This window comes from Antedon mediterranea, chromosome 5 (genome assembly GCF_964355755.1).
Source record: "Antedon mediterranea chromosome 5, ecAntMedi1.1, whole genome shotgun sequence".
NCBI classification, from domain to species: Eukaryota; Metazoa; Echinodermata; class Crinoidea; order Comatulida; family Antedonidae; genus Antedon; species Antedon mediterranea.
The window spans coordinates 10,797,832-10,824,263 of NC_092674.1; the positions used below are offsets into that span (position 1 = coordinate 10,797,832).

Below are 26,432 nucleotides of genomic sequence, written 5' to 3' on the forward strand. Positions count from 1 at the left end.
GAACAAATATATGGAACAATTTGCCCGTTGATTTGAGAACCGAGACTTTTGTAAGGGTCATCAAATCAAAATTATTTGATGTGTTTATTAATAATTTAGTCTCTCCTGAGTTTGTAACAATGTATAATGTTGTATGAAGGGCCCCAATGAAAACCAGTTTAAAATGTTTGAGCTACTTTGGGTAAAGAAATGTAATAATAATATTAATAATAACAGTACAGTAATTATTATTATCACCAGCATCAGCTCACACTTCACTAAACACTGAAATGACCATCCTCCAGAAAGATTTAAAACAAAATTTATTATTCTGTTTTATAATAGACGAGGTAAAGTTTGTTGGATGTGATAACGATTAAAAAGACACAACAAACCTGTTTTTATCCATCACCGATATCAACAGAATCTGATTTGGACTACATAATAGCTTGTTTTTAAAAGTTCCTACATCCATTAAATTTATCTGAATGATGATAGAAGTTCTTTTGCGATGTACACCGCTCAAAGAATCCCGTTTCGTCGTTAATCATTCGAAATGTGATTTATTTATCGCGACAAAGTCATTCTAACTTGATGATTTTGACCAAGTTTTCTTTCACAGCGTTTGAATAATAATTTCAATACAATTCAAGAAGCACTGTACATTCCTCTGGTGTAATTTTGACTCAATAAACGAACATTTTAATTGATTTAAATTGAATTAAATTATTAAAAGTAAGTTAAAGTAATTAAACTCAAGTTTTAATCATAAAGATTAAAATATCTCATTTTTATCAGTTCAAATTATCAAAAGAGAACTAAATTTGTGGTGTAGTAGAGCTGTAGGTTGGTGGTTAGCGTGCTTGCCTTCCAATCCCAAGGTTCAATCATGAACTAGTGCCAGGGATGTAAGTCATATCTTTGTGTCTTTTATATCTAAAAAATGTAAATTAACAGTGGCACACAAAATGAAAAAGATGAAATGATAAAGATGAAAAAATCAGTTAGAATGAGAAAAATCTGCCCCAAACAAGAACTTGGAAACCTTCTGCTTGTTATGCAGATGTCCTAACAAAATGTGATTGGATAGAGTCACTTTAACATCCTTTGCATTTTACAGCAGAACAGCGCTAGTTCTCATTGTACGCAAACTTAACAGAGATCAAATTAATACGCCCTAAACTAGAAAAAATGTAATGTATGGGTTGAACCTATTGTTGTGAGAGTTACTTTTCATATTCAAAGGAGAGAACTATGATAAAAATAAGAAAATATTAAAGTTATAATGTCTCTTTAATTTATCAACAAACATACATCACCATAGAACTGAAAGCATGAAGATGATATGCATAAATGAAATTGTCATTCCAAGTGTGAATTCTCTACCCTGATTCTAAATCAGAATTTGCAACAAATCAATAATGAATTAATTTAGAAAATTCATCAAATGTTTGCAGCATAAAACTATTTTTTCTACCAACCAATAATTCAAGGAACTCAAAGTTATTAATGCGTATGTTCTAAAGAATATTAAACTTCAAATAAGATTTTTATAACAATATCTCTGGGTGTATCCTTGCCATTTCACATGTCGTTCAGTATTTACACAGTAGGCTTAAGTATCCTCAGTGTCCTTAAATATAACCTTTTAATTGGTTAATTCTTTTATTTAATTCATTTTAATTTAATATTACGTTCAGTATTATTGTTAACATTTAATGGTTCTATTGCATAGTAACCCATTTAATAGTTCTATTGCACAGTACATCCCATTTAATGGTTCTATTGCACAGCCCATTTAATGGTTCTATTACACAGTACACCCCATTTAATGGTTCTGTTGCAGAGTACAACCCATTTAATGGTTCTATTGCACAGCCCATTTAATGGTTCTATTACACAGTACACCCCATTTAATAGTTCTATTGCACATTACAACACATTTGAAGGTTCTATTCTAGCAAGTTTTGTAAAAGGTTTAAGAATTTTGTGCAGTGCAATTCATTGAAAAGCCTGACTGAATAGTCACAATTTTACCATAATTGACATGAAATTAAAGGTAGAAGGTTATTAATTTCTGCATAATTTTTCTACATGAAGAAGGGTCTATAAAATGTTGTGGTTTTGAAACATTTAAAAAAATTTATTATGCATACAATTTTAAATTCCATCTCACACATAGCCATACATTTGTTGATGTTAATTTGCATATGGCACATAGGCAGAATAACAAGTTGGATAAAAAACCTAAAATCAATAGGAATAACCTAATGGAAATTGGAAATGTAAATGTTTGTTCTAAATAAAAAGAATCAAGCAAGAGTTTTGAAACTAAGAAGTGGCCATGTTGCATAGTGTGAAATTGTATATTGAATTAGAAACTTCCTGCCTATAAAAATAGATTTGTATTTATATAGTTGTTATAATGAACTTTCAAATAGGAAAACATATTTTGCATGATAGATCTTTGTTAACTACTGTATACTGAATTTAAAATCTTCCTCATGTATGTAAATTAGTAATTTGCATATTTTATAGAAATAAAACTGATGATGTATGTATGAAACATCTCTGAAAAGTTGTATTATAGTTGTTTGATGTAAATAGAAAAACATATTTTACATTTAATATTTAATTAAAAACTTTTATGTAAATTATTGATTGATTGATTGAAATATATATTTATATATATATATATATAAATAAATCAGGCAAAGAACATTAATTCTAAATTTGTGATATACTGAAATTTAATTAATTAATTTGAAATGATAAAGATGGAGGAAATCTGTGAGAATGAGAAAAAGTCGCCCTAACCAAGACTCGAACTCGGACCGCCTGCTTGATATGCAGATGTCCTAACCATTAGACCACTGGGGCTTTCATGGTATTGTTCGAACTCGATTGGATAGCGACTCTTTAACATTCTCGGCGTGGTACGGCGGAACAGCACTAGTCCTCAGTTGTATGCACGCGCACCAGAGATCAAATTGATACGCCCTCATCTTACAGTATTTTTATTCACGATATATATATATATACTGAGTAACCTCTTCAGTCAAAGACTGGTCTCCCAGAGGGCCCAGTTATGATCAGTGGCTGTGATGTCCTAATACACCGGGGTAACCCCCTACTCTCGAAAGATGTACTAGGTTCTTTAAAGTGCACATGAGCTAGATGTGTACACTGGACTTACGGTTAATAGTCCTTATCCGAGAAATATAAAATGTTCTTTCTGAATTTATAGGTCTTATCAAGAAAAAGAATCAACAGTATAGTATACAGGTAGGTGACATATAGTACCTTACCCTAGTGTTGACAAAAATAACAGTTGTGTAATATAACCTTGACATTACCAATAAATGTAATGGTGGCAACTATTAATGATTTACAACATAATTAATCAATAATGACAATACATAAACTCCCTGGTATACCAGAGCCAAGAAATGAGTGTGACTTCATTGTAACTCAAAAGTTTTTTTTTTAAGTTTAAAAGTATTTTCCAACTCACAACTAGATAGTATAGTAATGAGTACATTACAGTTTTATGGCTATATTTCTAAACAACCATTTACACAGTATCACCTTATTAGCCAATCGAAGTGCAAAAGTCAACCACCTCGCATTGCATAACATCCCAGTCAAAATGTTTACTAAAATGCTGAACAAGCAATAACATTTACTGTGCACGAAAACTAATAGTAATACTAAGCAGCATGTGATACGAAAGTATTACCAAATAGATAGTAAGGATAAATTATTAGATTTCTCCTGTATTAACTAAACAACTTTATTTTTAGGTATATTTCTCAATTTATTTATCAGAATCTAAAAGTTATGAGCTAAATTTGGTACAAATAAATACATGCTACTTCAGGTTATTAATCTTATTTTTATTTAAAACTGATTTTATATTTTTTTTTAAATTATAACTGAAAAAAAAATTGTTTAATATCTACAACATGCAATGTCAAGAATGTCTAATTAAAGAGGCTGTGTTTGGTCCCTTATAGTCTGACGAGTTTTACTGATTCCTAAAATAGCACACAAAAATATAGATTTGATTTCTGTGATGACAAGACTCAATCACAATGATTTTTTAAAATAAAAATGCTATTGCATCATCCGATCAGTAAGATCAAAAGCTGTTCATTTAAACTTTACTTAACCATAGAGGCCTAAATGAACTCACAAAGTTTAGCTCTAAAATTAATGTAGTCACAGAAAATATGGGAAATTGTTATTGGTTGTCTATGAGTGCTAGATATGTCACAAAAAATGATGATAATGATGTTAATTGTCGAATAACTGTGTTTCCACTTGATGTCAGGGTTTATTGATTGTACTATTATCAATGAATTTTATATATTTTCTGTGTTGTAGCGGGAGAGAATAAGGCCAATATCGGTTTATCCAGGTAAGCAAGCAAGAAGGACAATATGACTTTTGTTTCCTTCATTGAACAAGAAGAACGTTTTTTTTCCCTTAAATTTGTCTACATACAGTTTCTCCATAGACACCGGTACTAAGTATGAGAAATCAATTGTAATAAAAGTTGTTCCTACCTCATTTTCACCATCAAATTTAAGTCCGTCTAACGTGCGGTCAAATATTAGCCTACTCGCTTGTAAGTCAACTGGTGACTGATTCTTTCCATCCATGCACATTTTCCAAAGACCCTTCCCTCGTAAAGTGGACCATTTTTCCGGTCCTGAAGAAAAAAGAAATCAGTAATGGTTTAGTATTATATTACAATGATAATTAAAACATTATTTTATAAACTACTGGTGTTCACACAAATTTTTCACACAAGATGGTTCTACAAGGCAGTCAAACATAGTTTCACACTAGATGGTTCTACCAAGGCAGTCAAACATAGTTTCACACTAGATGGTTCTACCACCAAGGCAGTCAAACATAGTTTCACACTAGATGGTTCTACCAAGGCAGTCAAACATAGTTTCACACTAGATGGTTCTACCAAGGCAGTCAAACATAGTTTCACATTAGATGATTCTACCAAGGCAGTCAAACATAGTTTCACACTAGATGGTTCTACCAAGGCAGTCAAACATAGTTTCACATTAGATGGTTCTACCAAGGCAGTCAAACATAGTTTCACAATGATGGTTCTACCAAGGCAGTCAAACATAGTTTCACACTAGATGGTTCTACCAAGGCAGTCAAACATAGTTTCACATTAGATGGTTCTACCAAGGCAGTCAAACATAGTTTCACACTAGATGGTTCTACCAAGGCAGTCAAATATAGTTTCACATTAGATGGTTCTACCAAGGCAGTCAAACATAGTTTCACACTAGATGGTTCTACCAAGGCAGTCAAACATAGTTTCACAATGATGGTTCTACCAAGGCAGTCAAACATAGTTTCACACTAGATGGTTCTACCAAGGCAGTCAAACATAGTTTCACACTAGATGGTTCTACCAAGGCAGTCAAACATAGTTTCACATTAGATGGTTCTACCAAGGCAGTCAAACATAGTTTCACATTAGATGGTTCTACCAAGGCAGTCGAACATAGTTTCACATTAGATGGTTCTACCAAGGCAGTCAAACATAGTTTCACACTAGATGGTTCTACCAAGGCAGTCAAACATAGTTTCACACTAGATGGTTCTACCAAGGCAGTCAAACATAGTTTCACACTAGATAGTTCTACCAAGGCAGTCAAACATAGTTTCACACTAGATGGTTCTACAAGGCAGTCACACACATTGTTTCACAATGATGGTTCTACCAAGGCAGTCAAACATAGTTTCACACTAGATGGTTCTACCAAGGCAGTCAAACATAGTTTCACACTAGATGGTTCTACCAAGGCAGTCAAACATAGTTTCACACTAGATGGTTCTACCAAGGCAGTCAAACATAGTTTCACATTAGATGGTTCTACCAAGGCAGTCAAACATAGTTTCACACTAGATGGTTCTACCAAGGCAGTCAAACATAGTTTCACACTAGATGGTTCTACCAAGGCAGTCAAACATAGTTTCACACTAGATGGTTCTACCAAGCCAGTCAAACATAGTTTCACACTAGATGGTTCTACCAAGGCAGTCAAACATAGTTTCACACTAGATGGTTCTACCAAGGCAGTCAAACATAGTTTCACACTAGATGGTTCTACCAAGGCAGTCAAACATAGTTTCACACTCAGATGGTTCTACCAAGGCAGTCAAACATAGTTTCACACTAGATGGTTCTACCAAGGCAATTTAAGATATTTTCCATATCCCAAAAAGAAGCATGGCTTTCAGTTAAGCATATTCAAATCAAATACTTTATGGATAAAGCAAGTAAAGCAATTTAAAGCAACATATCTTTATGCATAGGTATAATAATAATGCGATGTGGAGAAATCGACGATAGTTTTTGCTGATCATTCTGAATTATCCAACATATCAACAGTTTATACTACAGCAGTATGATCTGAAAATGTATATCTAGCTGCTCATCTACCAGTCATAATAATCAGACTCGAAGAAGTTCACCAGTGGTCTAGCCGATTTTCACATTTTAACATGTTTAGGAGGTTATTCCCGAAACTGTATTCCGTCATTATTAAGGTTTTAAGACCCCATTTTCATTGTTTTCATGTATTATTCATACAATTTGTTGATTATTGTTTCTTATTTCAGCTATATTGAAATTTTTTCGTACAACAGGTGCCTAGGAATCTAGTAACATAATTCCATGATCATAATTTATCATTGGCGTCCTGCACTCGGCGAATACCGTGTCTGAAATTGGTTTCAAAATGCAGCGTGCAGGAGTTCGACTAATCCATCATACTCTATATGATCAATAACAGTTATAATATATAATAAATATTTATAACATATTCATAAGTCTTTAGTTCAATCAAGCAGCATAGTTATAAGATTGGAAATATCGTTAGATTGATATCAACATAATTTGAATCTCAAATGTATGACTTCTGTTGATTATAGGATATTTGTAGGCCTCTACAGTTATGAAATCTAATGAATGTTGATATGTTTCTAGTGGCGCCAGAAACTAAACTGTCACTTGATTAAATATTGTAGTTAATATGAGAAAAAAAATGAATTTCGGAAATTGAAAAATAATTTAGGAATTTATATAATAATTAAGGCATGTTTTTTTAAAAAATAGAATCTATATTCTCATTCAATGTTTTTTTTAAATTGATCAGAACAGACAATTCTTGACTAACCTTGGCCAATCGTAATATAATAATTTTACCACATCATGAAATCGGATGTGTTTTGAAAGCGGTCTCTATAAATCAACTTGCTGTATTTTGTAAGGAGGACCTAGACCAGACGTTCCAACCCCGAAATTAACAATTTCGGGAGGTTAACTTATTTTTAACAAAGTTGAAATGTTTTAACAGATTTGACGCATTTCAAATTGTCACAAAATACATTGCGCTACCGCAATTTCAATGTTTACGCATTCTAGTAACTAATGGTATATAATCATGTATTTATATAGAAATAACTTCTAAAAAACAGGTTGGAACACTGCTGGTCGGTTGTGTGTTTTTGTTTAGCTAATGACATACCATACAAAATACTATAAAAGTGGATTTTATAACCCAATTTTAAAACGCGACTGGTTGCATTTACAATCGGTTAGTACAATTGACCAAAATTACCACCCTGTCCTGGTCAATGACATCTCCGTCTGACTAGTCTAGGCTAGTTAGTTCTATCAGTAAAAGTAGTGAGGGGATTTACAAGTATTCAAACAATGTCAACAACACAGTTCTGATATGTCTGTTAAAATGCCTATAATGCGTATAATATATATATTTTTTTCTATTCATATACAAAGTAAATACCGGCTCGATAGTTAAGACCTCGATGGCTCCGAGTGGGGTAGCAATGAGGTATGACCCCGGCAGTTGCAGAATCGATTCTCTGCTTGAAGATTTTTTAGAGAGAGATTATTTAGAGGGTTGGGTTTAGTTATATTTAGAAACCACTTTTATATTTAGAAAATAGGTCAACCAATTACAACACAGTTGACATATGTTCTTTGATGAGAGGGGTAGTACTACAATAGTACTGTAGGCCTACTATTTCTAGTAGACTAGGTTCTAGTATGTGTATAGGTCTATTTCGTAGGCCTTAGGAGAAAAGCACAGGACAGTAGTAGTACTACTGTCAGACTATCGATAGTAATATGCCTACTCTACTTACTACACTTTCTACTCTAGCTTAATAAAGTAGGCTACTAGGCTAGTACTCTACTAGGAGCTAGCCTACTTACATACTAGGCCTATACTACATTACATTTACCATACTATGGCGCTAGTTCCGTTTCGCACCTGTTTTTATTTCGACTTCCTTTTGACTCCAAATTGTTAAGCAACTTATTGTGAATACCACACCTTAAAATTGGGCCTCATAAGTACTTTTATGAAGAAGAATCACATAAAAAGTAACAAATAAATCCTTAAATTGATGATTTTACAGACATCTCGGACCCGTGGACACCCATATAAACTCAAGTTTAAAAGCTCTCGTCTTAATATTAGGGAGAGTTATTCTCTTATGGAATACTCTGCCTATGGATGTAGTTTCATGTGCTACGGTGAACTTGTTCAAAGCAAAACTTAACGTCGCATGGTCTAACCACCCGCTGAAGTTTTCACCCTAGGCCTATATAGAATATGATTTTATTGCTAAGAGGGGCTTTTAAGCACTGAGTGCTTCGCCTCGATCCCGTAGACGAAAGTGTACGGGAAACAAGTAAACAAGTAAGTAAATGATTCTGCTGGCATACCGTTCGCGAATTTAGCATACTCGAAGTTCAATATTTTCGTTTCTATGGAGCGCCAAAAGAGCAACAACAATAGATGGTTAAAAACTCAGTGGAATGCGTCTTCTTTTAATGCATTTATTATTGAAATACACGTTTAATTTTAATATATTTTGTCAATAAAAATGCTGTAACATTTTACTGCTAATAATTTGCTGTTTTCAAATAGCAACCAACCCTAGGCCTAACTAAGAGTAAGACTAGGCTATAGACTATAAGAGGAATATTATTTAGATCAGGTATACCCCCTACAGCAGTACATGTAATATGATGATGCATTTGTCGATTTTCATTCCTAAAATAAAAGTTCCTGCAAAAAGCATGTACAGTATCAACAGTAATATTTTTGTTGCATTGACATTGACAAAGTATGATAAAATTGAACGTAATTTTCATCAATAAATGCATTAAATATACGCAATTTACTGAGTTTTTAGCCCTCTATTATGATTGCTCTTTTGGCGCTCCATAGAAACAACAACATTGAACATGGAGTATGCGAAATTCACAAACCGATGTGCGAGAAACACGTCTGTAAATTCATCAATTTAAAGGATTTATTTTTTATTTTTTGTGTGATCTCCTTCGTAAAAGTATTTTTGAGGCCTAATTCTAAGGTGTGGTACTCACGATAAAGTTTCTTAACCAATTTTGAGTCGAAATAAACGACAGGTGCGAAACGGAACTAGCGCCACTATTATTACTAACAAACTAGGCTAGGCCGGGTATTAGGCCTAATCAATACTTAGTAGGATTTAGGGCTAGAGCTAGTTAGAGGTGTCACTGTCATCTGGTGGGTATTTCCCACCAGATGACACTACACTTCAAGTTTTGGATTGTTTACAACTAGCGCCCTCTGCGGTAAAAAACTGTTGAAACTTTTTTTTAGGAAGTAAAGGTCACGAATATCATTGAAATGACACGTATATTCCCTCTTTCAAGCGTTCGGCAATGTAGATAGGAGAAATTTACCAATGTTGTACTGGTAGAACAGAAGTAAAAAGAAGACAATATAAAATACCGGGAAAGTACGTTGATGATATTGATACACATGTTCTTAGGCGCCAAACTGCTGCAGTTCACTGTTGTTTTGTATTCCGAAAACTTAAAAGCACTTATCACTAACTAATAATTTCATCATGAAGAATAAGTAACATGTCGCCAAATAGATTATGAGAATGATCGGCAGATGAAAAGGATAACATGACATAATGCACTTGATTTTACCATACTATCTACAAAGTGTTTTAAGCTTAGAATATATTGATTATCAACAAAGAAATGTGACACAATCTAGAGACAATTCACATTCAAATCAAATTATTGTAAAATATCCTCTTGTCACATTTAGCACAAGGGTCTAGTTCCATAATATGACTATGCGACCAAAAGTACAATGAAAATATCAAAGTATGTTTGTTTATTGAATTTGCGTTATTATTAGTGAAATAAATGTGAGACTTTCCATAGAGTTCAACACATTATAATTGTCCACACTTGCGCGCGTAAAAAAAAGAGCATGGAGTGTAAAAGTGATCGGATGCGCGTAATTACTATAACAACTACGCAGTTAGACGCCCTTCCTGTTGTACGATTTTATCGCGCACTCTAGTGTGTCTAGTTCCATAATATGACTATTCGACCAAAAGTACAATGACAATATCAAAGTGTGTTTGTTTATTGAATTTGGATTATTAGTGAAATGAATGTGAGGCTTTCCATGCATAGAGTTCAACACATTATAATTGTCGATCCACACTTCTTGCGCGTAAAAATAAAGAGCGTGTAGTGTAAAATCGGATCGGATGCGCGCAATTACTATAACAACGTACAGGAAGGGCGTCTAACTGCGTAGTTAGACGCTCATCCTGTACGACTCGCGCACTCTAGTAACAGCTAACACCCAAGAGTAACAAAAAATTTAGAAAACGAACAAATGTAGGCTAATTTTGCAAGCTTATGTTAGCTACATTACATCAATGGTTTATATTATAAATCTGGGGTAAACTATTCAAATAAATGAGAATCGCAATGTAATAAGCTACCACACTTTAACTATCTATCTGATGAGTGCCGCGTGGCCCATGTTCGATCATCTACTATATAGCTACTTATCAATAAATATATCATCACTATTTTAGCAAACAGTGTAAAATACAAGGATGACACAGAAACTGTCCTAGATTGTTCACGTGACCGAATCGTTACAGTGTCGCGACGCGAAGTAAAATTTGTCAAAATAACTAATGAAAAGCATGAAATTCATCCACGCATAAACATAGAAATATTTGTATGAAAAATGAGATCAAAATAAATCAAAAGTACCGTACTCGTAGTCTTATAATTTTGTCTAGCCTGCTTAATAATTTCGGTAATCCCGTTACTAACTAAAATCAAAATCTTGTAAATGCCAAAGTCTACGTACATGTATGTTATATGTGTAAATGTTTACACCTTTGTTACCGTATTCCTCTAGAGAACGTATGGAATGGCAAGAATGATACAAATCTGCTGGATTTAAAAATAACCGAAACTAAAACATATTATAAAACACCTAAATAAACTCTGTCATTTGATTTGACGATTGTGAGTCACATGGCATGCAATAGTACGCACTATTGAACGATCCTTCAATAGTACTTTTTTTTCGTGTACGACAAAAAAACCTATCGCGTTTGGAAAATGTTTTTTTTTATACTATTACTTTTGAAATACAATAGCGCCGCCTATTTTGTACTTCCACCGGGAAGATGAGTGATGACTGATATCGCGATGGAAGTACTGGTATCGCTGCCTTTTCTAGTCTCCACGCTAGGTTAATAGGCGCTTTAGTCTAGCTAGACCTAGGATTATTTGGTCGTTTGTTGACATAATTAACACTTCAGTAGGTGTGTTTATAAAATCCAATTAGATATAATATTAAATATATTATTAAAAACCAAATAAATAATACTCTTTTAATGTGAATCAATCAAAATGTAGGCATCTAGGCCTACCTTTTATTCAATCTGATTTAAATGATAAGAATCTATTTAGATGTAAGTTATATAAAACAAATAATGAATGTATTATATAGTAGTGTAATAGTAGGCCTACAAATAATGGCATTGGGTGAATGATGAAAAAAAGTTATATTTCAACTCGGCTTTGCCTTGTTGAAATATAACCTTTTAACATTCACCTGTACCATTACACTCATAAACATTCATCATTGGTATAATATAACATTTGTCATACATTATCTTAAACTGCCTTTTTTAACAGATGCATTCAAACGCTTCTTTTAATCGCTAGAAACTCGCGTGTATTATTCGATTGAAATCACTTTTCTCATGACCAAAACAACACTGGCTCGTGGTTTACTATTTCTCCTCATCGAGTAATGAGCGAGTAATGTTCTCGTTATGCTGATGCTGAGTTGAAATTAAAATAATTAGTTAAAGATAAAATATTATGACAAACGCAGTGATTACAGATTATTTCGTGTATTTCGATGAAATATCTCACGCCAGCAGCATCACAATTTATCCGATTTATTAGGCTCGTTTATTTTTATTGAACAAGAAGTAGGCCACTGATGATGTGGCCAGAATAGCGAAGCTGGCGTGCGACTGATATAGAAAAAGGCCGCGAGATCAACACTTGTTATTATGGTGTTAATAGCCGAGTGCCCGTTGAAAATTGAACAGGTCAAATTTTTAAATTCAAAGTGGTAAAGGTAAATTGCTAATGGTTTTATGCACTTAGGCCTAACATGGTATTGAGTGCCAATAGAAAATTGTAGATCGAACATTCGAAATTATGTTATTGAACGGTTATGTATGGTTTTATCAGGAGAGTGCCAAAGTGCACAGGTCAACCGGTCGAATCGTCTGACATTACTGATTTGATGGTAAAGTAGGCCTAAGTACGCGCAAAATAAGTATTAGGCCTGTTGAAACATTGTAAGATAAAGTCGTGTACGTTCGTTCACATTCAACATTATTCAATATTGGTTTCGAGAAAAAAAGAAAAAGAAGAACATTTAAATCAAATATAAAATAAGACCATTATTACCATCAAGATTAGAAGTATTTTGTACATGTATAATCTTGTTCCTAGAAAAAATATAGACACAATAATTTGAAATTAAGGTAGCAACAGAGAAAAGCCTATATTTGTCGGTGTTTCTTAAAATTATTATTAGAAACCTCACCATTCTCTGCAGTATTAGGCCTAACTCTAACACTGCGGTTGTATTTTGCAATTCGGGACATGAACAGTGTCTGGACGCGATAATTAACCATGGTTATGATCATCTAATTAGGCCTACAGTTGAAATAATGCTGTTACTATTATTTCGTTTTATTAACAATCTAAATCACGGTTGACTGATTCATTGAAATGACGCAAACATTGTTCTACTTCAGAGAAAGCCCGAAAGTCATTAGAAAACGATAAAAATACGATTTCTCTTAGGCAGACAATCGCAAATATCTGACTACTTAAATCATTCCATGAATCAGTGTTGTTACTAATGTTTCAGAGTAACACACATCTAAAAATATCACTTAAAAAGTATCCAAATTTCATCCAAATACATTAACAAATTTGAATCCGAAATCATTGATTTATCTACTGCCTCTGTACTCGGCTAAATTTAATTCAATTTTTAGGAATGGCATCAACAGAGCAATTAGAGCAGTTGTTATCAATACATAGGTAGGACCCGTTCGGGTTTGTTACACGAGTAAGTTGGTTCTTACCCCCTGAAGTTAGCAGTAACTGTTCCCATGAAACCAACTTACTAAGCCTAAACGAACCTATATTTATGGCTCTGCAATGGCTCAACAAACTCACATTTTTGTTCCTTTGTTTTACAAAAAGTTGTTTTGTACTTTTGCTTGATTGTATGTTTGGCTAAGTAGGCCTAGGCCTATACAGAATTTTGAAACACAAATTTTACCCAAAGTTCCGTATTAGACTAGTTCCAATACGACTTGCCTTTTAAATTACTACTGTATAAGGGGAGCACTAAAGAGCTAACCGGCAAATATAGGCAACATTTACATGTTTTTACAAGAAGACTTACAATCTATTTTATTAAAGTGATTTTAATCCGTTGACCACCAGTATAATCACACGTTCAAACGCATTTGAAAATGGTGGTCAACTGAGGCCTATATTTCTTTTTAGTTTGATTTCAAACTATACGTTTTTATAACATTTAGCGGTATTATATTGGTTTCCATCTTTCTTTTCTTCTTCTCCGATAGATAATCTTTCCTTTCCGTGACAAATGTGTTGCTAGACATGTCACACATTCAATTTGGAAATGGTGAGTGTGCGTCTATACTGAGTGTCAGTCACTTTACGAGGGTTTTTTTTATTTCCCACTTTTCTAGAATTCAATAAATTTTACTAAAACTATCAAAGTTTTTACAACCTCTAACGGTAATATTATTTTTATTTTAATCTTTCTTCTCTTTTCCGATATTATAATCTTTCTTTGCCATGACAAATGTGTTATTCTAGGCACGGAATATGTGGTCTTTAAATAGATTTAAAATAACTGTCTAAAACTGGTCAATAAACGCTATTATTGTCTGTTTATCAACGTTCGTGTATAATGTTCGTTCAGTTGCGCTAGTTTCAGATCTGCATTGTTCCCACACGTACCGGAAATTGAACTATGGCCACGGTGTCTGTACATTGTTTGAATGCGACGAAAAGAGTTTTATTTCTTCCATGATTAGATATTGTATTGAAAGAATAACCATCAAAGGTTACAATAAAAATACAAAGTGTCCACCCCTTAATATGGGTTAACCGTTGTCCCTTGTTCGTGTCCCTAAAGCGTCCACCCAGGCAAATTATAAACAATAAAACCCCTATTAAGGAAATACTTTCACGACCCAACAAAGTGTACTTTTATATAGGGTATCTTTTGAATATGGATGGGCCGAGTGCACGTTAAAACACAAATCACCACTCAAACCCACCCCAATCCGTTTTTAAAAGAGAATCGTCCATTTTAATAGTCGATTCTCTGAAAAAAAAAGTCTCCAAGGAGGGGTTACTGTATCTACATTCTATATATTTCTTACCTTACCTTAATTTTAAATATGTTGCCTGGACCCCACATTTTAAAGCTTAAGCTTCCAGTGGGGTACCCTTTTTCTCATTTATTATCTAATACTTATTATCTATTACTTCTAGAAAATGTAACTGTATTTTGTTTTTATTTGAGAAATAAAATTTATTTATTGATTGATTGATAAAATTATAAAACAAAATAATTCCTCTCCATTGCCGATATTACGGTGTAATATAAACCATGTTACAATATTCTACCGTTACAGGTTAACCTAAGGGATCTATTGACAGCAGCCATTAGCTTGTCAATACCCTGTGACAGCCAATAACAACATATCGATCCCAGTCAATATTTGCCCGGTATTGTAAAGTCATTATTACAGAACAAACTGCCTTTTGCATGTGATTGAAATGCAGATTGCGTTATAATTCCTTCGAGTACTAAATGATGTGGCCAATGCACTTCTCACAACGATATCGCTTAATTTGATGCTAATGATGATATAAATGAATATGATGCTAATTATTATTTGAATTAGTAAAAATAATAATTTATTATTAAAGCGAAACGACTCATACTTTACTTTAAAACTGTATACGATTTTGTTTTACTTGATTCATAACTCCTCTGTTAAGTTCCTATTAAACCATGGGTATAAGGAGTATTTGGCAACACACGTCTTATTTTCACTATCGGAGTTAAATACAGGGTTACAATATATCTATATGTGTGGTATTAACGTTATATTGGATACTGTTAACCGATCACTTCGTCAGATGTAACTCCGATTTGATTCGGATCAACTTAATTCCGTTATTGCACAATTAAATCTAGTGCGTGTACACAGGTTCTCACGCGCGTCTCTTATGATGCAGCAGACCTGTATCCGTCACTGATACGGCAGTGCCATGGCCATCCTCCTAACATTGCATAATAAGAACAGGTACCACATGTGATACATATATGACACAGTATTACAGAATTTGAATACGATACTGTACTTATTATAATGTCATATTGAGATACAGCACAGAGAACAAGGCGCATTATTAGATATACAAACCTTTTAACAATAGAATTACAGTATTTATATTGTGACGATGCTTTACGCAAGACGCCTATTACAAACTACATCAGAAAATTAATAAAATAACATGTCATAATCTAGGTGAAGTAGGTTAGAAGAAAGTATGACGCCAGTAAACCTATTACGGATACAAACACATATTAAACATATTTCAGATATAATAAAGGTATTAAAATCGCACCTAGATCACAAATTATAGAACCGTTATAGCACTTTAACTTTTTTAGAAATATGACCGTTTCGATGTAATATTTGAATTACAAAATATCGACGACATGATTTAATGATGCGTTTTCATATTTAAGTAATGCAGTTGTTTGGGAGCGCGTGGATAAAATTCCTACGGATCCTAGTCGGACGGACGAACGAACGTTAATAGTTTAAATGCAACCTACAAAAAAAGCCATTCAAATTCCACTATAATTCATTGGAGCGACCCAAATATTTTTAGGAGAATGTATATTTATCGTAAAAAGCACGTAAAAACATGTAAATAATAAAAATAATCATACCTTTTACCAGAAAAGAAATAGAATCAACTGGATAATTAAAAAATAAGAACATTTTCATTATGTTTTAGAATATTGTAACTGAGCGTGCTAGGCCTATGTCAACCCGCTTTTTGTTGAGGAGTTATTATGGGGCTTGATTCGTAGCACGACATAACTAGTTCATTGGTTCTCTCTGAATCATCGCAAATTGAAATCTAATAGGCCTAATCTTAATTTAATTGATGTTTATACACGCTCTATCAGAGTTAAAGCGGTTTAACTTATTCCGCATAGATAGGCCTATATCGGAGTTGTATCGGAGTTACACTTAGCGGTTGTGAACTCTGATTGACTCAAATACAGCATACACGCTATAGGCCTATGTGTGTTATTTTTGTTGTTTATTTAAATTGTATTGTGCTATTTGTTTGGCTGAATAAAGAATGTAAATGAATTGGAATAATTTGAGACTAACAGGCCAACAAAGAATATACATTGTTAATTATCATTTAAATTATAAGCCTCTAATCTGGATGCAAATTATAACATGTTTTGCATCTATTCTATTGCGGAATGGATCGCACGCCTCTACTTAGGTGTAATTAAATCACGTTATTTTACATTGTTCTATCATGGAGGTATAACATAATTATTTTATACCTCCATGGTTCTATCACGAGACAATTAAAGCGCTGACTGGCATGACCTAATTTCAACATGCAATTGTACATGAACAAAATAAATATGTTATGATCAAAAGTGTGTTTCTTTATTTACTCAATGCGCAGGTAAAAAATCAGGTAATTTAAACATTAATGCGGTATGGCACGATTAAATGTCAGATTGTAATGTCCATTTCCTTTGTTTACTCAATGCGCGTAACTGGACAACTGTTTTGCATGTAAGGAATGTTCCCATAAATGTGTCGCTTTGATTAATGATGTTCTGATAGCAGATTGGTTTGTCAGAACTGAAAATATTTAGAAAACGTAGAGCGTACGGCGTGTATGGGACGTTTTTATCCCCCTGATTGTACTTACTGTAGTTCAATCTATCTCATAAATTGACAGGTTTTCAATTTCTAAATGGCTAAAAAAAAAATTTCAAATATACACATGCAATTTAGTTTGAAAATACTACCTACAAACGTATACACGTTTATATTGCGTTAGAAAAATGCTTGACGTATCAATCCTTTATTAAAAAGAGATTTGAAGCATTTTTTTTTATTGCGAACAACTTTCAATTTGCTAATGTATTCTGGGGTCACCGGTGCTGGGGTACAGGTAGTATAATACACAATGTTGTAGGATAATTTTTTCAATGGTCTTTCGTAAATGATGATTAAACGTGGCGTTTGGTTAACACTTCTACTTGTACGCACAACGCAATGACGTATGCGTACCAATCACAAACGACTGCTGTGATGTGTTGCTTACGTTGCAAGGACCAGGGAAAAGTGAATGTTAGACATTCTACAATGCCATATAGGCCTACATGGCTGCAGTCGCGTGCTTAAGTTAGTGTTTACTGACCGACCGACCAACCGACCGACATGAGAGCTGTAGAGTAAAAAAAAATGCCAGAATATAATCAATGTACTACAACTACTATAATAGGTCTCTTGTTGAAACAGGTCATTGCTAGCAAGCACATATCATACAAGGTGGCAGTTTTGTTGTTTTTGAAAATTTTCTAAATTTAAATAAATGGAAATTATAAAGATAATTTTTTTTTTGCCAATTATGTAAACATGGGATTGGAACACTGGACCTTAAGATTCAAATGAAGCACGTTAACCACCAATTATAGCTTAATGTCCTTAAAAGTTATTCATAAGATGTATACTTTACTTTGTAATTAATAAATTATAACATTATCACGTGTTTTAATGGCGGTCAAAAAAGTCAAATACTTTGAGATATGGTTAAAAAAGTTTTAAAAAAAAGGAGAATTTTATGAATTACAAACACGATATAAAGCAAACTATGTATGTATTCTTTGGATATTATTATTAAACGTCGAATTTCAAGTAAAGACATGGATTTGTTTGGTAACATTGCGGAATCTTCATATAATTCGATCATGTTTTTCATGGAAGATGACTGCTGAGATACTCTCAAGTTCAATTACATGTTATAAGTGCTTGTGTTTCATCCTATTAATGTATTTTTTGCATCTATTCGAAATGCGCACATATAAATCTACGTGACTGTTGACGAAAACAAAGGTCAGATATTAACATTAATGATATTGACAACAACGGCAACAAAATGATGATGATATTATCATCATGATTCGACGATGATGATGATAATGATGATGATGAGAAGATGATGATGATAATGATGAGGATGAAGAGATGATGATGATATCCATGACGATAGTATAATTATCATCATCATGCCGTCATCATCATATGACATCATCAGCAGCATTATCACCACCAACATTGCCATTATCATTAGTAATAATTGTCCTTTGTGTAAGTAAATAATTGTTTCTTTTTTGTTAGTTACTATAATATCTAAATAAAGATCATTCTTCTTATTGATATTTTAATATTAATATTTAACACATTGTATGAAAATAAGATATTTTCAATTTATAATTAAATAATTCCCAACTTGAAGTTCACAGACTTTATGTTGCACAACCCATCCCCCCCCCCCCCACCCCCAATCCACTCACATTTTTATTTATATGTGCAGTTAATAATAGTTAAATTACATGGGCCTAATTTAACTCTTCCCTAATATGTGTACTATCTTGTAATGTCAATGATCTAATGTAGGCTTCTTATGAAACGTACGGTACTTGTTTGTAGGATAAACACACTGGATATAAAACATCCTTTATCATTATGATAGGTATACATTTACTAATACAATGAGAACGTTCTTTGTCTGATAAACGATAAAATGTCAATTTATTATTATTATACATAGATGATCGTCACAACCATTTGCAGAAGGTTCTAATAGATATGTAATTAATGGCGGCTTACATCGGCAAAGGACCTTAATTGGTAATCTCACGAATTGAATAATTATAGCTACTAATGCAGACAGAGTCATTATCTGTCGTTCTATTGTGTTCCTGATTAAACATTAAAAAAACATTATCAATGTCTTCTCGGATAAAGACTTATAACTTGTGTGCGCTTTCAACGAACCCTTTTCCCGGAAAGAATAGGTGGTTACCCGGTGCACTATGGTTTATCAGTCTCTCGTTAAATTATTCATACGATATCTTATGGTCATCGGTATGCTCTAGACGGCGATTCACTAATATTGCAAATATATTGGCACACATAGCGTTTCATATTTATAATACAGTGACACAGAACACAGTACATATGTTTAGTATTAATGGACCGATTGACCCTAAAATAAATAATTGCTTATGTTTGACCAAGTATATTGCTATTTATGTATTTTCCAAAGTAAGCCAAATCAAACCAAATCCTGTAAGAGATTATCACATGTTGAGAATAATGGTATACAAACAAACTAGCATCAGAAAATCGAATTGAAGATGAAACATTGAAAATGCGGGAAATTCGAAAATAGATGATAAGGTCGTAAATGGAACAGAATACCTGGTTTACAACAATAGAACATATTAATATTCCGTTGATTTAAAGTATGATTCCTTTCTTCAAGATACTGTTATTTACTTTTAAGCACATTTTTAATATTTGTATTTTGCTTCTTAGTTTTTGTAAGTACATGACAGTATACCGTGATAAATTTAAATATTGTAACATAACGCTAATTATGTACATATTGGGAGACCTTTTTTCTGATTTCAAATTCGTTTGTCCCCAGAAGCGACTTGAAGCAAAAGTGATGACATACTCGCATATTACTATAATATTCAACAGAATATTTCTCACTATTGTATTTATGTATAAAACAAAATATTTCATGGGGCTACGTAAGCTAATATATTGAACAGAAACAATACCATCCACAACCAGACTCCTGAAATATGTATACCTTTATTTTACATTATAGCATGTGAAATATGTATGCCTTTATTTAACATTAAGCATGCAATTATTGTATCCTTGTCATTTAATTGGTTATTACGTATCACGTGTCGTGGCTTATTTCATTCATTCAAGTGGTACATCGTACGTTCGAGAGGTACGGTAACATTGCACGATCATGTGGTACATTGCACGTTCATGTGGTACATTGCACGTTCATGTGGTACATTGCACGTTCATGTGGTACATTGCACGTTCATGTGGTACATTGTACGTTCAGGTGGTACATTGCACGTTCATTTGGTACATTGCACGTTCAGGTGGTATTTGCACGTTCAGTATTTGCCAGTCACCGTGTGTGTAACACTTTCTTTATAACGATTGCTGTACGTTTTTAATAATATTGAAAATCTGAATTATTATTATTTTTTAGCGTACATTTTTGAATAATTCATTTAATGACTGAGTAACACTATTGTAAACAAACGCTGCTACATCGCTGGAATAATAGGAATATTGATTCTACTTATATGAGAGTTTTATTACAGCTACGCTACTATTAGGGTGAGACCAAGTCGAGTATATAACGTGATGTATATTGTACATAGCACACGATTATTAATAATCAGCTATGTATATTATTAGAATAATTAGATAACATGTGCCCCATGCCTCATTAACTTTTACCCAGATATTACACATACACTTTACGTATCACTAACTCGGACTATATAAATTCATAGTTGTTTCTCAGCATATTCGGTTTTAATCAAATACTGTAATTCGATCATTAGATGTATGAAATACTGTACAGCTCAAATAATACAACCTCGTGTGCGCAACACGCGATGCACACGCGATGACCATCACAAGTTTATTTCAAACTCACTAAAAAGTATCATTGGTCCACTTGGACGCAATAAAAGTAGCATGCGCGCCGCAAGTAATTTGACCAATCACAACGCGATAGATCATCCAAATTGTCGATTGGTCAACTAACGTTGTTGCATTGCGTCCAAGTGGGAGTCAAGCTTTATAATGAATAATGCGGTAAAAAAAAAACATTTAACCATAAAATCATTTTTTAAACTTACCGTAAATTCCACAATAATGCCACCAGTGTTTGAATTGATCTTCTGATTCTTCCGAAACTATAACAAATATAAAATCAAAAATAAAATTACAATTTTTCATACAAATCATACCACTGTAAAAACGTTTACTTTGCAAGTAATTTGTATAAATCGACAAAATTATTACGAACGTATCGATCAGGTTGTGAGTTGGAGGTGGTTTAAAAACCGATGTATTATCTCGTTTTCGGTGATGTAATATTTGTCAATTTGATAATTCGTTAACGATTACGAGAATGTTCCAAAAATTAACCTTGATTTTGATGTAGTTATGGGTTGCAGGTGGTTTTAAAAACTGATATATTCTGGAAAATGAATTTGGTCATTTTGTTATTACTAACAATAATATTAGGCCTAGGCCTACACTAAATGTCCGCTAAATGCATGTTATATATGACCACACTAAAATAATGGCTGTTTTATAAATAATACGAGAACTGATTCAATTCCAAAAATAGTGGCACCTTAAAATGTCAGTAGGTAGAATATGCCTTTATATATCAAATTTTGTAACTGACTAAAATCATGCGGCTTTATTTCGGATATTGGTATTTCATAACTCAATGGTATATGTAGGCTAATGTGTGCATTTTTCAAATGTAAATAAGCAAAAAAAGTATAATTTGAATAACGTGTAAACATTTTCTTCACTTGAATATTAACATTGTTAATACTTGATTTCCAGTAGAGACGAAACGTAAGGACGAAGTACGTAAGTAATTTGACCAATCACAAGCGATGGATCATTCGAACTGTCACTTGTCATTGGTCAACTGGCTTGCGTTGCGTCTACGTCATTGCGCTGCCTCTCTAATGGGAACAAAGCTTAATAATGCAATATTTGTGATTGAATAAAAGTGGTACATGCCACAAAAAAGTGACAATACTTTACGTCAAGCGGGCTTGATAGGTTTGTTAATCGATCGACAATACTAATGATGAAGTACAGTCAAATAAATTGTCTTATGATTTATTGATTGTAACAGTCGTCAGTGGATTATTCTTCATTAATATTTTATTTTCAATCAGAGCTTTACACTATATGTACGTATCATTCGTTCGTTAATATCCATAATCATTAGACTATCGTGATTTGAACATTATTAATGTCTAGTTTTTCAATCCATATTTAATGCATGATGTCACTGGGGAATTATTTATTAATAATATTCTTTCACTGAGCTGGTGTGTTGTGTAATCGATAAAGAAAATCTAATGATCTGTACCGTATAGAAGAGTTAAAGAATAATGTTTACTATTTATTTTGCGGTTATTAAATAGAACTAAACTGTGAACTATCATTTGTGTGAGGTAAACACTAAACAAAAACAAAATAAAACTCTTTCATTAAAAAAAAATTATACCAAACATTATGACTAGACCCTACACAACGGGCCAAAGGTCAAGCGGTATGGCCAGGCCTAAGCAAGAGCGCATGCGCGATAAGTAAATCAATATATTTTGAAACGAGAAAATCTTCACACCTATTTACCTTGTCTGATAGTAACCTACTGACAGAGATGATATGTATTAGAAAAATTGAATACAGACTCGTTTCTTGATGACTTGCGATAGTCAGTTAAAATCTATCTAGTGACACAACTGTGTGGAATCGGGTGAAATCTGCGACGGTTAAACCCAGGAAGAGTGAAGCTACTATTACTTATTATTAATTTCACTCTTCCTGAATAAAACACATGTTAATTGCTAAGATAACCGGTTTGCCACAACAACAATAATGACTCGCAGATATGTAAACATTCAACGTTTTCTACTATATATAAAGCAAAAAAAAAGATTTCTTTAACAATGTATTAGCAGGCAGTACGTGCGCTATTCAGTGACCCGTATACTAACACATTTCATCCACAATTTTGATTTGATCGGAAATCTAATCTCGGATCATGTTGTGTTATGTACGACAAGACGGCAACACGGTAAGCAATGTATCATACTGGCGTGCCTCAGGTAACTGTTCACTCGTTATATTCATAGCTGAACAGAAAAGCATAATAAAATATGTCCCAGAAGCATATTCAAATGGAAAAATGTAATTCATATTTAGAGGATAAATACAACACGTTTATGTTTATATCTCCCAACTCTCAGTGTGCTGACATCTTAACGTGTGCATAATATATAATCATATTTATAATATGTTTATTATTATTTATTTGTCTTAAATAAATATAGATGATGTAAAGCTCTGTCTACACTTTCAAACTAGTTTGAGAAAAAAAAAGTGTGATGTGCCCAAATATGGTAGTGATATGACATCATCGCGTCCATATATGGGCACATCACTTTTTTTTTCTCACATCTCGCATAAAGTTTGATAGTGTAGACAGAGCTTAACAATGAAATAAAATCACGTTGAGGAAATCGTTTATGTGTTATTATGCAATATAAAAAGTCTGTGCTATTCTTTTTTTGTTTTCAGTGTTATTTGCAATTTAAATATACAAAGGGAATAGTGTTTTCTAAAAGCTTGGCATTTCTTTCTGCTTTACTGTTTTGCTTTATTGTAGATCCAGCTGATGCTCACAGCATTGTCGGTAATTTGTTTTTGAATGAATATATAGATTCTAAATAATGATTTTATAATAGTGCTAATAATATGATCAACAGAGAATTTATAATAGACTGGTGAACTGACAAGAAAATAAATTCATCTAATATTAAAACTTTACAGCAGTGAAGGGATGAGGAGGGATACAGCAAAGGTAAAGAATGATAGTATATGTCATAATTAAACACATGTGTTACATAATGTTTCATATTATACTGGAGACATTTAATAGACACAGTACCGAGAATCCTACGTTATAACCAGCAATGATGTTTGTTAATCAAGGGTACACATAATAATGCAATTATTACAACTACGCAACATAACCCACTATCTTACATATTGAGATTTCAGGGTCTCAGTTCGCTCACCTAACCCTTTCCCAATCAATAATTTAAATATCTAAATTTCAAACATAAAAATTGTTGTTGATTTTGTTGGCCTTCGGAAAAATGTTGATATTCTTCTGTGAAAAGAAATTAATTTTTGCATCTTCTAATATGCTGTGGTTTAAAGCATTATATCGTTAATAAAACCTGATTGATATGGAAACATTGTAGGCCTACGATACAGCACAAGGTTATGTTTAATCACTGTATTTCGGATAATACAATTTCTTTCTTTTCGACACAACTGTTGTATATACATCTTGTGTTATTCATTCATTAGATATTATACATTTCTATCTAATTATTGTATAAATCGATCAAGATATTCTACATAACACGATCTGAATACAATTATTGTAACTGGAAATTGAATGCATTAGTTATCATTGAATAAGTTATTCCGACTACTAATGTCAATGATGTGAAATACGATAAAGAAACAGAGCGAGTTTAAAGCATTGTACATATAACTTAGGCAGGATTTTAAACATCTCACTGCATGCTAGATACGTATAGGCCTACAATTAGCTCGTTTCATCGGGTCCACTCGGTATAAGACAAATTGGTACATTAACCGAGTGTATCTAGGCCTACCCTATATTATGATCCGATTTTCAGAACTGTGGTACGGGAAAATATGGCTTCCGACATCTCGTAAATTTAAGTTTGGTTGTACAATGCTTTAAAAAACACGCCCTCCTAGGCTCGCAAACACAATTACAATGGACATTTAATAGTAAATTGAATAAATTGTTTGTAAATTTCTGTTTGATCGAATCGGGATCTCTGTTACAGGTATTTCTTGTTTCCTTCTTAAATTTCAGATTTTCACTTTCTTAGCATTTGGCATGACAAGTCTATAGTCTATATGCCTTTATTCATATCCATCAAAATACTCATTTTACATGGAAGAATATTCACTCTTCCCTGGTTTATTTATATTGATGCAATGATTGCATCTATTGATTAAGGCATCCAAACAATAAATCGGTTAATGTTGGCGATGTCAAACAGCCCGGGATGAGATTCAAGATTCCTTGCATCTATCAGTTGTTTAGTTTTCGAAAAGTCTACAGAGCTTGGATACATCATCAATGTTGGCAGTCATATTAGTTTACATAATTCTAGTCTGTGACTTCTTGGATCTTCGTTTGAATATCTTTTAGCCCGATTTCGAGCTCAAAATTTAGTCCTTCCAACTAGCTAACATTAGTAGTATCATTGTCGTCAAGCCTGGTCTCTAAACTTCACAAATTGTTTTTCTATCTTGACTGTTAGCTTCTACGTGCTATCTTCCACTTCGCTGCTCTGACTTCCAGATTCAAACCATTAAACTAACACTGTTATCTTGATTACTATGTTAAAATTAATTCTAGTTTAAAATTTATAATTTATTATAAATTACTGTTCCGACTTTTAGCTTCAAATTATGCTATTTTGGTTCAACTGCTATCTCGACAACTTCAACTACTGTAGGCTGCCTGCTCTTTCTTCTAGCTATTAGCACACTTTTAGACTTCTTATAGCTTTATATAGTAGTAGTAGTAGTGTTTTTCGCTCCAAATTGACACTCTTTTAGCCTTACTAATATGTTGATTTATAGATTCATCTTGAATACTATGATTGCCTGTCTAACTAGGGCCTACTCGTTACCTCTACTTCTAGTTTCAAACTATTTAGGTCTACTGTTTGACTTCTAGCTTAAATGGTATAGCTTCAACAACCACTCAGCCTTATTCTAATCATGTTTTTTCGGTTCTCTTCTATTTTCAAAACTGATCTTCTAGCCTGTTGTAGGCCCTACATGAATTTTAGTCGGACTTCAAGATTATTTCTTACTTCAACAAACTAGTAATTTTTAGCATGACATAGGTCTCTTTC

At 33.1% G+C, this 26,432-nt stretch overlaps 1 protein-coding gene across 1 annotated transcript in view; it reads right to left on the bottom strand.

Moving 5' to 3' along the window:
- Window positions 1–26,432, bottom strand: part of LOC140050531 (carbonic anhydrase-related protein 10-like) — a 116,586-nt gene that overhangs the window by 85,929 nt on the left and 4,225 nt on the right. The window contains exons 2-3 of the mRNA XM_072095770.1: window positions 21,555–21,611; window positions 4,548–4,693 (exon numbers count right to left, since the gene is read on the bottom strand). Coding sequence (XP_071951871.1) covers window positions 4,548–4,693; window positions 21,555–21,611 — 203 coding nt within the window. The remainder of the gene's footprint in view (window positions 1–4,547; window positions 4,694–21,554; window positions 21,612–26,432) is intronic.